The 15,705-nt window shown below is 57.0% G+C and overlaps 1 protein-coding gene across 1 annotated transcript; it reads left to right on the forward strand.

The window, feature by feature from the left end:
• The first annotated feature begins 1,147 nt into the window (after positions 1–1,147).
• TIE1 (tyrosine kinase with immunoglobulin like and EGF like domains 1) lies at positions 1,148–14,646 on the forward strand. The gene is made up of 23 exons (XM_068199097.1): positions 1,148–1,764; positions 2,230–2,517; positions 5,873–5,983; positions 6,091–6,246; positions 6,338–6,469; positions 6,757–6,897; positions 7,101–7,229; positions 7,616–7,761; positions 7,904–8,048; positions 8,305–8,463; positions 8,638–8,775; positions 8,887–9,177; positions 10,196–10,486; positions 11,013–11,206; positions 11,422–11,632; positions 11,785–11,895; positions 11,999–12,189; positions 12,303–12,416; positions 12,567–12,637; positions 12,890–12,930; positions 13,051–13,147; positions 13,402–13,501; positions 13,745–14,646. Exons 1-23 carry the CDS (start codon positions 1,719–1,721, stop codon positions 13,814–13,816), a joined length of 3,375 nt encoding a protein of 1,124 aa, XP_068055198.1. The 5' UTR covers positions 1,148–1,718; the 3' UTR covers positions 13,817–14,646.
• Positions 14,647–15,705: the final 1,059 nt, after the last annotated feature.

The raw sequence follows: 15,705 nt of genomic DNA on the forward strand, positions 1-15,705 counted from the left end.
GTGCAGAGAATGACCCCATATGGCTCCCATTCCGCAAAAAAATCTGTGTAAATAATCCCATCCTCAAACGGATCCTCCTGAAAGAGGGCATTTCACGGAGTGCACTGTAACTTGGGCTCTGTGTGATGTGCTCCCCCACAGCTGCCAGGGAAGCATAGAATGAGTTGCACATAAGCACACAGTTCTGAGCCTGACTGGCCTCTACAGACAGCTTCATTTTCCAGGCAAATGAGGGCAGCTGCACCTGGTGTCCACCTTTTTCAGATCCTCTCCACCCCTCCTGCCATGGGGTGGCCAGGCAGCTGCACTGTGGGAGCCCCTGCTCACTGCCATCCCTCCCTCGGCATGCCATCGGCACCGCGCGGCCCCAGAGCACTCTGTAAATAGTCGGAAGCGATGAATGGATTTCCCTTTCCTCTCCATGTGTGCTTTAGATTTTTGGCCGGATACAGCATGGGCCCAGGACACATCAAAACATGAGACTCACTGCCTGGCATCCCTGGCTTTCACATGGGAACAGTTTGATTTGTGAAGCAGTGTGAGGTTTGGTGCGTGAAGCTTATGGTGATTTCCTGGGGAATGCTTTTTGTTTGCCAGGCAAAGAGCCTGGAGCCGGCTGGTGGCTGGCACAGCCTCCATGCTGGGTGTGAGACATTCTGGGGTTGGGCTGTAGCAAGGCCATGCTGTGCTGTGCCCATGCCAGCACTGTGCATGGGAAAGTGCTCAGGGAAAGCCAGGCTTTCTCCTGCTTCCCCTTCCTCCCAGACATGTTTACCACAAACCACAGGGTTTTCTCCTCGGGCAGTGGCCACCCTCCCGTGTGAGCTGGGCAGCTTGTTGGCGCCCTGCCTGGGCTCCCACTCAGCCCCTTTCAAGCCGGACAGTGTCCCCACTGCAGGATGAGTCAAGCCCTGGCACGGCACGGAGCCCGGGTGGGCCATGCCTCGCACCCCGGCTCGTGGCGGCGGGAGGCTGAGGCGTCCCGAGGTGTGCGCGGCCTCAGCCCCGCCGCACGCCGCTCCCCGGGGGACAGCTCGTGCAGGGCTGCTCCCGACGGCTCCTGGAGTCAGGGCCGTCTCCAAACAATGGGTGGAGAGCAGGAAACGCCGCATGGGAAACAGGATTTGGCTCCGCCGCCGCCGCCAGCCACGGCCCCTTGGCCCCTTTCCTTTCCCTGCTCCAGAGAGCCCTTCCCACAGCCATCAGCCACGGGGCTGCACCGAAGGGATGGGGATGCCGCCGCCCGGGCGGGCTGGGGCATGAGGCACTCTGAACCGTGGACAAAAAGCAGAGTCGGGACACCTCCTGCCTGGGCTAGGGCCTCACAATGGCTCAGGGAACCCTGAGCTCGCAGCCCTAGCCCTGGAGGGGTGGGCTGGTGCCTTTTTCTGGAAGAGCTGCCACCAGGCAGGGGACCCCAGTGGCCCCTTGGCCAGCAAGCCCTGCTCCTGAGCAGCTGGCTGGCCACGGAGCCAGCAGAACCGGGGTCATCTCTCAGTCCGTGTCCAGGCTATGCACCACAGGTGATTGTCCCAGCTGCCCTGGAAGTCAAGCAACAGCACGGAGAAGAGATGGGGGACACGGGCAGGGAGCAGTGGACCTGAGCTGCTGCTCACGTGGAGCTCCTAGGCAGCCATAGCCTCCAGCTCTGACCTCCGTAGCCAGGAAATGCTGGGGATTTTCTGACCTCTGCCAGATTTGGAACAAGCTCCAAGGACATGGGACTCCAGCTTTATCTTCTACTTCTCTTCCCACATCTGGCAGGTAAATTGCTCCTTTTCATCTGCCTCAAGTGAGCAGCCCCTGCCTCAGGGTGGTTTGGTGGGACTAGGCAGCTGTGGAAGCTCAGTGGCGCCATCGGAGAAGGGTTGGGAGGGAGGAAATGTCCCTTTGTGATCAGCCATTAGGAGCCCTCAGAAGCCCCTGGCTGCCTCTCTCTGACATGGGAGGAGAAGCACCTCAAGACCCCCGTTCTGATGCATGCTTGGCTCATGCTGGGGAGCTGATCCAGCTGGGGTCTCTAAAAGGAGAGCAGAAACGCGCACTGTGTCATCCCAATGTGTCTGCAATGCACCTTGCTTTGCCCTAGCTGTGCCTTCTGGGCTGGGAGTGGCAAAAATGTCCTGGAAAGGGGGGGACATCTGGGTGACAGGATCTGGCCCTGAGGCAGGGCTGGTGTGGCTGTGCTCTTGTGGAGCTGTGACACACCCTTGTGCTCCCTCACCCCAGGGGCCATCCTGGACATCACCCTGATTGCCAACGTGCAGAGCCTGTCCCATTCCGACTTCTTCCTCTCCTGTGTCGTGGGGGAGCATGACGTGAGCTACCTGCAGATCGAGCGGGAGAACAAGATCGTGATGACACACCCCAAAATGGGCTTCCAAAACTACCGCAACCGCAGCAACCAAGTCCAGGCCAGGGGCTTCTCCAAGGCTGACCTGGTGGGGATCCTCTACTGCCTGGGGCGCACCCCGACCGAGCAGGCCCAGGTGGTCTATGTGCACAACAGCCACAACGGTGAGTGGCTTTTGGGGGCAGCAGGAGGCCCCCGCCTGCCAGTCGGGGGCACAGGGGACCTGCCTGCCCTGTGCTTCACAATCCCAGCACCAGCCAGGGTGGTGGGAGGACAGTGGTGACCCATAAGAGGTTTGGGGTCCACCAGCACTGGTGGGGTGGAGATGGAAGGGAGGTGGAAAGGATGTTCAGCTGGAGGAGCATGGTCGAGCCCCATGGAAGAGCCATCTGTATTTATAATGGGGCTTGGGAGAAGGGCAAGGTCCAAGAGGAAGTTGAGTGCCCTTGGAGGAGGTTGTTGGGGTCTGGAAATCATTAACCAGAGCAGGGGGCAGCCCTTTGGAGCTGTGCTAGACCATGCCCCCATCACTGGCTCAAGGGGAGGGGGTAGTGCTGGGGCAGATCTTTGCAAGTCTCCCCATGTGCTGGACAAACACCATCCCAGGGCAGCATATTGCCGTTCCAGCAGTGGGGCTTGCTGAGAGACACTGGCAGATTGCACTGTAGCCAAGAGCAATGCTGGGCTTGTCTCCCACTCCTGTTTTGGGCCATAAGAATCGAAAGGGCCTCCCTGGACTGACCAGCAGCAGGGATACTGCCTGGGGCAGCACCCTCCCACACTGCCCCTCTGACCTCCCCTCCCGTGCTTGAGACTTTGCAAAACTATTAGGACTCAAACTTTCTGTGATGTTTGCCTCGGGATGCTTTCTAGCTCTTTTTTAAAAAAGTCTAGCTAAAACAGTTGACCTTTTGCTCAGAATAAGAGGAGGGGATACAAGTTTCCCTGCCTGTGTTGAGCACACAACTTCAGCAAAGAGATCAAGTGTCTCCAAGCTGGGGCACAGAGGCTGCTGGTGGGGCTCAAGCATCCCCCAGGGAGCAGGGCTCAGCTTTTTTCCTTGTAAAGAGACTCAAGCTGAAAAATGGCTGTGGTTCTGTTGGAAATGGAGCTGGATTGTCTGAGCAAGCAGGGTAGCACTGAGGAATGGAGCAGAGGCCAATGGAGAGACAGTGTGGGAGACACAACCAGCAGCGTGGGGTGAAGAGCACAGAGGGATTTCTGCACCCGCAGATGTCCGTGTTTATAAATCATGGATGGAGGTGATGGCTCTGGGGCTCCATCCTTGGGACAGTGTTTCCCATGGTGGGGTGTTCTCAGTCAGCCCCCGCTCCTGGGTCCACTTAGCCAGGCTAAAATAGTGCTTTGGAGGAGCCCCTGTGGGAGTTACAAGTGCCAAAAAGGTGTCTCTTTCACAAGTTCCAAAGAAGCTTCTATTGCTCTGTTTAGAGGGGAAGTTTAAAAAATAAGAGAATTAGTAAACAAAAAACGTACATATTTGCAGGAGGGCTGGATACTGAACCCACTGAAGGGGCTTGGTGTGTGCCATCTCTCCTGTTTAGCCTGAGAGAACACCAAAGCAGGCCAGGGTGATTAAACAGTGGGTGGGGAATGCTGTTAGAGGAAAGCTGGCAGCTCCCAAAAGGTCATGCATGGAGAAGAACTTAGGAAGTTTGATAAATTTTGGAAGCATTGCTGAAAAAACAAAGTAAAGCAAACCAAAGAGATCCTGAGAAGCAATTTCAGAAGTGTTTAAATCTGTCAATAAACTATCTTTTACACTTCCCAGAGCAGAAAGACACCCAGAAAAACAACTGCAGAAAACCAACATTTAAAATTTTTTTGTATCTGTGTGCACAACAGGAGTTGGGAAAATTTGCTGGGGGTTCTGTCTAAAATGCCACTGTTGTTAGCAGGAGACAGGCGATGAATAGCAGAACAGAGCAGCACGACATCACCAGGCTGGGCATGAGATGAGCAAGGCTGTGTTGCTGCCCTTGGGAAACTAGACTCTCCTAAAACTTCTGGGTAGGGAGTTACAGGACTGAAAACTCGAATCGGAACCTGGCAAATTAGCAGAAACTGTAATAAAGAGCAGAATATGTGGTGGTGTGGTCCCTGAGAAAGAGGCAGCTGAGTTTGCAGTGGTAGGGTCTCTGGGGCAGCAGCAGTGAGGATGCTGTGGAAGAACAAATTGATACTGTCTGCTCAAATTCCTGGAGAAAACTGGGAAAACTCCCTTTAAGAGGTTCTTTGAGAGAAACTTTGCACCCAGGGGGTGGTAGGAGAGATCTTTGCATGGGTAAATAACTGACTAAAATAAGGGAGATTAGGAATAGGAGCAGTCCTTGTCACACGAGGGAGTTCCCACTGGCATGGCACGAAGTCTTTGCGTGCGCCTGTGTCACCAGCTGTGGGTGCAAAGAGCTGAACAAGCAGCCATGCTGGCTGCTGTCCCCGAGCTGCCTGGGGACATGATGAATGCACTGTGAAGTGACAGACAGGGGAGAGATGCAGTTTGGGAGGGCTGCAGTGATGGAGTGACAGGTAAATCGATGTGCGCAAAGTGTTGTGTTTGGGGGTCCCCAGGGAAATGTCACCTTTCGTTCCAGGGAGTGAGATGGAGTGAAACAGAGTGAGGGCCATATCTGTGATCCCACCACTGCGGGCTTCAAAGTCCATGGAAGAAAGATCCCAGCTAGAGGGATAGGTGGGGAGAAGATTCTGGGAAATTACTGCCAAGTGTGACCTGCAGTGCCCTTCCCTAGGCGTCTGTGGTGTGTGCTGCTTCCTCCTGGTCCTTGGCCTCAGAGGGGCAGGACACAGGGCTGGATGTGTTTTAGCTGCAACCCGGCATGGCTCCTTTTAGTGTGTGCAAGCTGGAGTACTGCCAGGCTCCAAAAGCCAGCAGCCGCCTGTGTCCTCCTTTGTGTCTGTCCTGGCACGCCCAGGGCTTGGTTTCCCAGGCCTTAAGGTATTTATAGCCCTGTTTGTGCTCAGGCTGGGGTCTGGCTGACTCACATTAATACTCCAGTTCATTGCTGCTGCACACCCCAGCACCTGGGGAATCAGGAAAACAGCCATGACTGCTTGTCTTGGGGGCTGGAGTGCAGCCTCCTACACACTTAATTCCCCTCCCCTGCCCTGCTTTCCCTGCCTGCAGCACTCCACACCTCACCAGCAGACAGGGTGCACCATACACACTTGTTCCAGATGTCACCTCCCCGAACTGCTGCCACCAGCATCCTGTGCAGATGGTGGGCTGGTCAGAGGGCAGGGTGCCAAATCCCATTCCTTGGTGTCTGCCTGAAGGGGCTGGGAAGGGAGCCCTGTTCCTGCAGAGGCTTGGTGGGGTCCTGGGTCCAACATGAAGTGGACAGGGAGATGTGTAATGACATTCCAGCAGAAACATGCCAGGGTGTGCCCTGGTGTGACTGGTCTGAGGGTGTCAGCACTGCCTTCGGATGTGAGCGCCCTCGAGGGTTGACTGCTGTGCAATCTCTGCCTCCTCCTCTGCAGCCCACCTCTTCCCAGTGAAGGCCACACAATCTGTGAATGTTGCCGAGGTGGCCACCTTCTCTGCCAGGATCCTCAAGAGGAAGGAGACAGATGTTATGTGGAAAAGAAACGGCAAGTAGTTCCAAGAGCAGACAGAGGGCTGGAGCTGCTCCCAGCTGGTGCCTGGTGCTGGCCCAGGGGGCACGGGAGGTCACAGATAACCCTCTGTCCCCTTGCAGGCACCTACTACCAAACCACGGACCGGGGTGAGGTGCAGGATGACCATGTCGTCCTGACACTCCCCAATGTCAGTGTCAGCGAAAACGGTGTCTACAGTGCCACGTTCATGGGGGACAGCCCTCTGTGGAGTGCCTTCTACCGCCTCATTGTGAGAGGTGAGCAGGGCCCTGGCTGCCTGGGGACTGGGGACAGCCGTACCCTGCCCTGCAGCAGGTGGCACTCTGGACCCCTCTGCTCTCTCTGCAGCCTGCCCTGCAATGAAATGGGGACCATCCTGTGAGAAGGACTGTCCCGACTGTCTGAACGGCGGCATCTGCCACGACCACGTTGGCGAATGCATCTGTCCTCCAGGGTTCATGGGCACCCGCTGTGAGAGAGGTGCGTTCCACCTGTCCAGCATTGGGTGCTGTGCCCAGGGCATATGTGGGGGCTTTCTTGCACCCCTAGACCTGAGCACTGTCTAGAAATGCCATGTTCATCCCCAGTGCCTCCTCACCCTCAGTGCCCTCTGTTTCTGGACCAGGGCTGGAGCACCCATATGGGTCCCATGTCTCCTTGAGGTGGTGATATGGGGCTTGGGGCACCCGAGCCAACTCTGTGCCATGCACAAGCAGTAAGTGCATGGATGAATGGTGGGTGAGGGCAGACCATGCTTCTTTTTCCAGCCTGCCGGGAAGGCCAGTTTGGCCGCAACTGCCAGGAGACGTGCCAGAGAGCCCAGGGCTGCCGGGGGCTGAGCTTCTGCCTTCTTGACCCCTACGGCTGCTCCTGTGCCTCGGGCTGGAGTGGCTCCCGCTGCGACCAAGGTACAGGGACATGGATGTTCATGAGCTCTCCCACTCAGCTGGGTTTCCTCCAGGGCCTGGCTGCTCTCCAGCAGTACCTCTGCAAACCTCTCCACATCTGAGGGTCCACATCTGAGCAGCACTGCTGCCTGCATCAGCTGCTTGCTCTCTCTGTGGTCCTGTGCCATGGCCAGGGATAGCAGTAAGTTCTCCTCTTCCCACAGCCTGTCCTTCAGGATTCTACGGCCCTGACTGTGCTCTGGAGTGCACTTGCCAAAATGGAGGCAGCTGTAACCGCTTCAGTGGCTGTGTCTGCCCTGCAGGCTGGCATGGGCAGCACTGTGAGAAGTCAGGTGAGATTGGCACAGGGCTGTGGCAGGTTTCTATACCCCACCCTCAAATGGGCGCTGGCTCCTTCCTCACCAGTGACTGGGAGGGCCACTGGTTATTGGTCTCACCAGCTGGTTCTGCAGCACCCCTTGCCTGTATAAAGAGACTACAAGTCTGTAGAAACCAGGACATTGCAAGGGCAACATCTGACCTGGCATCCCAGCATTATCTGTACTGAGAGTGTTGCTGAGCCCAGCATGTGGGATGGGGATCAGGGCTGGACCACAGCATCCATCACCTTTCCTTTGGCACCGCATTCTGGCCGTATCTGTGTCCAAGAAAAGGTGCCAGGCTTTCTTGTGCCTGGGGAGGAGCAGGGCCAGCCCTAATGTTGATTTCTGTGTACCAGACCGGTTTCCCCAGATCATCCAACTGGCCTCAGAGCTGGAGTTCAACCTGGGCTCAGAGCCCATCATCAGCTGCGTGGCCATTGGCAACCCACTGCCCACCAGGGACAGCGTGGAGCTGCGCAAGGCTGATGGCACCGTGCTCAAGGTACTGCCCCGTGCCCTTGCCCCACCACCATCTCCATGTTGATAGCTCCCTCAAGAGTACCTGGAGCTGCTGGGCAGCTTCAGACTCATGGGGCTGAGCCGGGGGCTGAGCAGAGGGACTGAGAGCATCCTCTGTGCCGCAGGTCATCAAAACCATCATCGAGCCAAAGCAGATCACCTGCGAGTTTGAGGCGCGGCACCTGACAAAGGCGGACACGGGGCTCTGGGAGTGCCGGGTCTCCACGACCGGGGGCCAGGACAGTCGGAAAGTCAAGGTCAATATCCGAGGTGAGGAAAGTGTGGTGGCATGAGCAGGACAAGCCAGGGTTGCTGGGGGAGGCTGTCAGCAATGGCTGTCAGCAATACCACCACCCTGCCTGACGGGGTGCCTCCCATCATGGGCTACAGTGCCAGCAGACAGGTTTGGGTGATTATAAAAGACTTTCCTGACAAAGCTGAAAGGAGCCAAGAGGTGGCAGATGTATACATGCTCTGCTCCTTCTTGCTTCCAGTTCACCAGTGTCATTCCCTTCTTCCCCTCAAGTGCCACCAGTGCCCTTGAGCGCTCCCCGGCTCTTGGCCAAGCAGAGTCGCCAGCTGGTGGTGTCACCTGTGGATAGCTTCTCTGGTGACGGACCCATCACCTCTATCAAGCTCTTCTACAAGCCCAAGGATGACAATTCAGCATGGTCATCCATTGTAGGTATGTGTCTGCGGGGCTGGGGGACACAGATAGAACCTGTGTGTGGGAGGGTGAGGTCTGAAGTGGGCAGATGTCTCCATACCAGGCCCCCTGTGGTGATGCTGAGGAGGATGCTGGTGGCAGGGCAGACTGTGGATGATGGGCCTGGTTTTGATATGTCTTCTTGGCCAACAGTCGACAACAGTGAGAACATCACCCTCATGAACCTCCGGCCAGTGACTGCCTACATCGTCAAGGTGCAGCTGAGCCGGCCAGGGGCTGGTGGGGAGGGCAGCAAGGGTCCTGAAGCCATCATGGTGACTGACTGCCTTGGTGAGCCTCCATCTCTCTGGCCCTGACCCTGACTCTGACCCTGCACATTCCGGAGCCTGAAAGGTCTCACAGCTGATGTGCCGTGGGATATTGCTGCCTTTTTGTTTGCAGAGCCCACAGTCAAGCCTGTGATCGAAGGCTGGTCCATAGAAGAGAAAAATATGCTTCATGTCAACTGGAAGTTGCCAAGCAACCATGAGCCAGCACATGGGTTCATTGTCCACCTCTTCGACTCTGCAAGGCGGTTGGTCTCTGAGAAAAATGTCACGTCCATCTCTGTGCTCTCTGCCCGCATCGGGGACTTGGAGTTTAACAAGGAGTACAGGCTGGAGGTGCTGGTGTACCACTGCACCAGCCTGGGGCCACCCTCTGACCCCTATAAGGTCATGATCAACAGTAAAGGTGGGTCCAGCGGAATGCTGGGAACTATAACAGGGAATTACAATGATAAATCAGTTATAATTGTAACAGCAACCATCCCCAGGTCTTGCTGCTCCTTATCCCATCTCTGATAGCATATGAACAGCTGTTTGGGGAAAATGGGCCCTCCTTTCCTCACTAGACCCTGCAGTCTCCAGCACCAAGGAGCTGAGAAACATCCTAAGCTGAATGTGATATTCAGGTCATCATGAGTGATGCTCACAAACAGATCTGTTCTCTGCACCCTTGCCCAAACCCTGATGGGCCTGTCTCTACTTGCAGCCTTTACAATACCCTGTAGCAACTAGTTCCTCTGTATAAGTATACTCTGCATGAAAAAAATATTTCCCTTTGGTTTGCTTTAACCCTGCTGCCAGGTAATTTTGCTGCGTGGTCACTAGGGCCTGGGGAGCCCTGAAGTTCCACCTGTGGGCACACATACACGCAGCCCCTGAAGTAGGTGCAAGACCATGCAGAGATGGAGCACCAGCCTGACCAAGCTTTCTGGCAACCAAGGGGAAAGGCATGCATGAGGCCTTTGGGGAGGCTTGGCACTGTACAGTACACATTGAGAGGACTGGTAGACATCAGGCTTGAGAAATGAGAGGTTTCTTCTGCTCTATGCTTGTAAGAGCTTTGTATGATTTGGGGATTTGGGGTTAGGGATATGGGCAGGCAGGAAGGGGCTCAGAGGAGGTGGTGGGCAGGCAGTATGTGACAGAGGCCTGAAGAAATAAAATGTCACAAGAACTAATCAATACACAGGCATCTAGACCTCAGATGGTGTGGCTGGTGTGGCTGGAACATTTGGGAGTACTGTCCTGCTTCAGTGTGGTACATGGAGAGCACCTCCACCTCCTCCAAGCAGGGGCCAGGGGTCCCTGAAGATCCCTCAAAGCTGACCTGGCTCTGGTTGCCATTGCCATCCTCAGGGTCCAATCCTTACAGCAGCACTGAAGAGCCCTGTTCTGGGACTGACATTCTCCTCTCTTGGTCCTAGGGCCCTCCTCCCCGCAGTTGCTCTCGGCAGAGCCCGTGTCCGACACTGCTGTCAGGCTCTCCTGGCAGGTGCCCGAGTACCCCAACGGGGGCATCACCAAGTACATCGTGGAGCTGCAGCAGGTGGGGAGCACCAGTGAACCCCAGTGGATTGACACCGACAGCGGCGCTGAGACCACCAAGATCATTGGGGGCCTCAATTCCAGCACCAGCTACCAGTTTCGTGTCCGTGCCAACTCCCATGTTCCAGGGGAATGGAGCCTGCCCATGAAAGCCAAGACCCTCGGGGATGGTGAGAGGGGTGTCCCAGCAGGCAGGGGGCTCACAGCTCTGCTGCAGCTTGGGCTCAGATTCTGGGTCAGCAAAAAATGATTGGGGTGCTTGTGGTAACCTCTAAGTGTGGCTCTGAAGCAGCAGCCCTAGACCAAAACTCTTGATGTCTTAAGAAAATCTGCTCCTCCTAGTCCTACAGGGGCAGGGGTGGCATGATGACAGCATGGCACCTACAGAGTGACTCTGCCTTGGGCAGCAGGGGATGTGAATCAAGGGGCTGGGGGAGCAGAGTCAGCATGCAAGGAGATCATGGCTTGACCCAAAGCTGGTTGGAGGTCCACAAACCAGTGGTTCAGTTTCAGGAGCTAGGCTGTGACACCTTCCCCTCTGTGCCACTCTGGCACCATGAGCTCAGGATGTGGTTATGGTATCTTCATTGGGGGTCTTGGTGCTGGGAGAGGGCTGCTGTCATGGTGGTTGGCCACTAGTGCAGGCCAGGCAGGGCTCAACCATGGACCACAACACTCCATCCCTCCTTTTGGCAGGAGTGCTGAGCGTGCCGCCCAGCCTGGGCAGCCAGAGCACTGAGCAGGCGGGAACAGACCAGCAGCTGCTCTTGGCCATTGTTGGCTCTGTGTCCGTCACTTGCTTCACCATCCTGTTTGCTCTCCTGGCACTTTTCCTCATCAAGAAGAATTTTTTCCACCGGCGCCGCACCTTTACGTACCAGTCTGGCTCGGTGAGTGCCGCCTGCCCCACCAGGACCGTGTCCCCTGCTCCCCACGTCCCAGCCCGATCCAGGTCACGTTCCATAGCCTCCAGTCCGGATGCAGCCAGACCTCACTTCCACGCAGAGAGGGTGCGGAGCCCACCCTTGACTCCTGTCCTGCTGGGACTGCCGCATGGGCAGACAGGTGCCCAGTGCCTCTAACCTCACCCTCTTCCATCTGCCAGGGGGAAGAGACCATCTTACAGTTCAACTCAGGGACCCTGACCCTGACACGCCGGCCCAAGCCACAGCCTGAGCCCCTCAGCTACCCCATCCTGGAGTGGGAAGACATCAAGTTTGAGGACATGATTGGGGAGGGCAATTTTGGGCAGGTAATCAGGGCCATGATCAAAAAGGACGGCCTGAAAATGAATGCAGCCATCAAGATGCTGAAAGGTGAGTGTTGGGGGAGGCAGGCAGGGTGGGCTGAGTGCTGCAGCTGTGCCCTGGGCCATGCTAGTGCTGGGGAGCATCAGGAATCCTTTGCAGAGAAGCAGAGGAAAGGCCCCTGTTGTAGCCTGCGGTGTTCATACCTTCTTTACTTCCAGAGTTTGCTTCAGAGAATGACCATCGGGACTTTGCCGGGGAGCTGGAGGTGCTGTGCAAACTGGGCCATCACCCCAACATCATCAACTTGCTGGGTGCCTGTGAGAACAAGGGTGAGGGCTGTCCCATTCTACCCTGCTCCACAACCTTTGCCCAGCTGTCAATTCCTTTTTGCTGGGGAGAGCCCCAGAAGCCCAACCTCCTCCTGCCCCCCAGGCTACCTGTACATTGCCATTGAATATGCTCCATATGGAAACCTCCTCGACTTCCTCCGCAAAAGCCGAGTCTTGGAGACAGACCCAGCCTTTGCCAAGGAGCACGGCACTGCCTCCACCCTCACATCCCAGCAGCTCCTCCAGTTTGCTTCAGACGTGGCCAAGGGGATGCAGTACCTGAGTGAGAAGCAGGTACATCCCAGCAGGCCCCTCAGATCACCCTCCCTGAGGCCTGGGGGTTCCCCATCGAGGCATGAGGTCCCTGAGGCCAGCAGGAGGGAGCGTGAACTGCTCTTCCCTTTCAGTTCATTCACAGGGACCTGGCAGCAAGAAACATTCTGGTGGGAGAAAACCTGGCCTCCAAAATTGCTGACTTTGGCCTCTCCAGAGGGGAGGAGGTCTATGTGAAGAAGACAATGGTGAGCCAGGAGTGAATCCAGCCATCTCCATGGGGCAGGATGCCCACCATCATTGTGACCAACCCACCATGGCAGGACTGGCTGCATCACAGCTGTCTTCCACCCAGGAGGCACCCATCCAGCCCTCATGGTGGCTCTCTCTTTCCCCAGGGCCGTTTGCCAGTTCGCTGGATGGCCATCGAGTCCCTCAACTACAGTGTGTACACCACCAAGAGCGATGTGTAAGTGCTGCAGGCGGGGGCACCGGGCTGGGGCGTGGCTGTGGCCACCTCCACCCCTCTCTGGTGCAGTCAGAGAGGCAATGCTCTCTCTCTGGGTGCTGTAAGGGCAGGACGTGATGCTGGTGCATCTCCCTGAGGAACTGCTGGCTCAGCCCAAGCCCTGGCTGCCTGTTCCACCCTGGGCTTTGCCCTGTGCCCATCAGCAGGGCACAGCTGGACACTCTGTCACAGCCTCGGCTCCTCCCCTTTCAGGTGGTCATTCGGTGTCCTGCTCTGGGAGATTGTCAGCTTGGGTAAGGCTCTTCCCTGTCCCCTGCCTCAGTCAGGTCCCTGTAGGTCCAGTTATCCTGGGGCCCTGGGGGGAACACCCTAGAGACTGTCACCTCCTCAGCCCCATGTGTCTCTGGCTGTAGGGGGGACACCGTACTGCGGGATGACGTGCGCTGAGCTCTATGAGAAGCTGCCCCAGGGATACCGCATGGAGAAGCCGCGCAACTGCGACGACGAGGTGTAAGTGGACAGAGCCGTGGCTGGTGGTGGCACCCACGTAACCCCCCTGCCCCACAGGGCTCGCACCAACTTTCAGTAGCTGCTGCCTGGTTGCCTCTGCATTGTGGCTTAGGGATGGGATGGGCTGGGGTCCCACACCCAAACACCTTTCCTCGGCTTTAGTTTCCTGCCTGCTTCCCCCATCTCCCACAAGGAGCTTTTCTGTCCCCTCTCCTCCTCTGTGCACTGAGCCGCCCACGACTCTCCACCCCCAGGTACGAGCTGATGCGGCAGTGCTGGCGCGACCGCCCCTACGAGCGCCCACCCTTCGCCCAGATCTCCATGCAGCTCATCCGCATGCTGGAGGCCAGGAAGGTGAGTGGTAGCGGCTCAGTGGAAGGGATGCCCACTGGCCATGGGGCTTTTCCACATGCTGGAGCATCCCTTGGCCTCGAGGACCAGACAGCCAGCAGCAGAACCATGTGTGGGGGTTAACCCCACCATCACTTTTTGGGTGCAGGGAGACAATAGGGCACAGTGCCAGTGAGCATGCTAGGGGGGACAGGAGGTAGATGTGGACATGCTCACAACTGGCTCCTAACTGGGGTTCCCCCACAGGCCTATGTGAACATGGCCCTGTTCGAGAACTTCACCTACGCAGGGATTGATGCCACCGCCGAGGAGGCATGAGGCTGCGCTGGCACCGCTCAGAGGGGCAACGCTGGCCCCAGCCTGCTGGAACAGTGCTGTGGGGACAAGGGGCTGCTCGTCCACTCCAGGGCCAAGCAGCCAAATGGCAGTGCCCCTTCCCAAGAGCGCCTTCCCTGCAGCAGGACTGTGCCGTCCCCTCCCTGGCATGGTGCCAGCCACTAACAGTCCCACACTGTTGGGACACGCTGGGGTGGCCCCCAAGGACAAGCAGCAGCAGGGTGCTAGCAGCAGAGCAGGCAGGAGAGGGCCTCCCTCCGGAGCCAGGGTACTGCCTAAGCCCACGGACACAAATACTCAAGCTTTGGGCAAGAGAAGGAAGCAGCAACACAGCAGCTGCCTGCCCTGCAGCCCTCAGCGTGCTCTGGGCCTGAAGTGGTGCCAGGGGTTGTGAGCAGCGCTGCTGGTATGGGATGGGGCCACCCTGGCATGTGCAAAAGGACAGTGTTGGCTGTGCACAGCCTCCAGCTCTGCAGTGGCCCTTCGGAGGTGTCAGCTCTGCTTTACAGACAATAAAGATCATGCAACAGCCGGGTCCAGAGGAGTGTTGGTGGGGACCTACTTCTGCCCCGCTGACAGCACTGGGGAACAGGATGTGAGAGCCCAGTGATCTGCTGCTGTGGTGGGCGCTCCTCAGAATCCTGTTCCCACTGGGGTCCTCTGATAATCCCCAGGAATGTCCCAGCATTCCCAGACAAGTCCCAGGTCTCATCATGGCATGGAGATGGGTTTTCTTAGGATCCAACTGGGATCTTTCCCCACACACACAATTTAAAATTTGGTCTTGTCCCCAAAGGGATATGGAGAGCAGACTATGTCCTTCCTATGCACAGCTGCCTCTTGCATGCTTAGAAGTTGTTCCTGCAGCTTCCCCTCAGCTGGCTGGTCTTTAAAGGGATGGCCCTGCTCCTCCAGCTGGGTCCTGTGGAGCTGTGCAACTCCACACCTTTCCCACCCTGGCCAGCTGGCACCTCCCAGCACTGTGCCGAGCCATCAGGTAACTTCCCACATCTGGCAAAGTGACGGCTGCGTTTGACCAGCCTGCTCGAACATGTGCTGCCAGGGTGAGCCTCACGTGCCCGACCCTCGAGGGCCACCTGGGCTCTGCGCTGACCCTACTGGAGGAGCTCCTGTCCCAGGCTTCGGTCCCTCACCTTCACTGCTGCTGTACGTTACCCTGAGAGTGGTTGGACTTCATGTCTTCTGGCTTCAGCTTGCTCAGCCCTGGACATGCCATCCAGCTGTCTATCTGTCTTCTGCAGTCCCACGTGCAAGAAGCAACAGTGGCTCCTGCAGAGCCTGGTATCCCTGCTGGAGACAGGGATATTTGTACTGACCTTCTGGGCAAGCGTCTTTTATCCCCAGAAGGTCTCTGAACCCTGTCAATACCATTCTGATTTTCCATTCTGGCCTCCAGTGCTCTTTGGTGTCAACTGCAGCTGTTAGTGAGCAGCCGCTCTGCCCCATCCCTGAGGTCCCCAGTGAATCACTGATGGGGACTGGCTGGTCCTCACAAACAGCCTGACATGTGCCACTGCTTCTGCACCCCCTCTGCTCCCAGCTGGGAACAGTGTCTGGGGCAGTGTCACAGTCCTGCTCACACCTAGGTCTTTCTTCTTTTTTTGACAAAATTTGTCTGTGGCAACTTAGGGCTGGCTGCTCCTCTCTCCCTTCAGTGCCTCTGGTGCTGTCCTCAGCTGCCACCACCGCTAGCACCTCTGAGGGCTTTGCCCCCTGTGCCTGCAGCTCTGCTCCCAGCACAGCCACAGAGATGGTGCCACTGGCAGAGCAGACATGGAGTACACCAGGACACAATGGAGGCGGATCAGCTGTTCCATATGCCATGCTCCCATGTGGCAGCAGCCGCAACA

This window comes from Anomalospiza imberbis, chromosome 9, assembly GCF_031753505.1.
Source record: "Anomalospiza imberbis isolate Cuckoo-Finch-1a 21T00152 chromosome 9, ASM3175350v1, whole genome shotgun sequence".
Lineage (NCBI taxonomy): Eukaryota > Metazoa > Chordata > Aves > Passeriformes > Viduidae > Anomalospiza > Anomalospiza imberbis.

Coding starts and splice junctions, on each gene's coding strand:
- TIE1 (XM_068199097.1), top strand. CDS start 1,719: ATGGGACTCCAGCTTTATCTTCTACTTCTCTTCCCACATCTGGCAG. Junction 11,207..11,421: donor TTACGTACCAGTCTGGCTCG/GTGAGTGCCGCC, acceptor TCCATCTGCCAG/GGGGAAGAGACCATCTTACA. Junction 13,148..13,401: donor CGCAACTGCGACGACGAGGT/GTAAGTGGACAG, acceptor CTCCACCCCCAG/GTACGAGCTGATGCGGCAGT.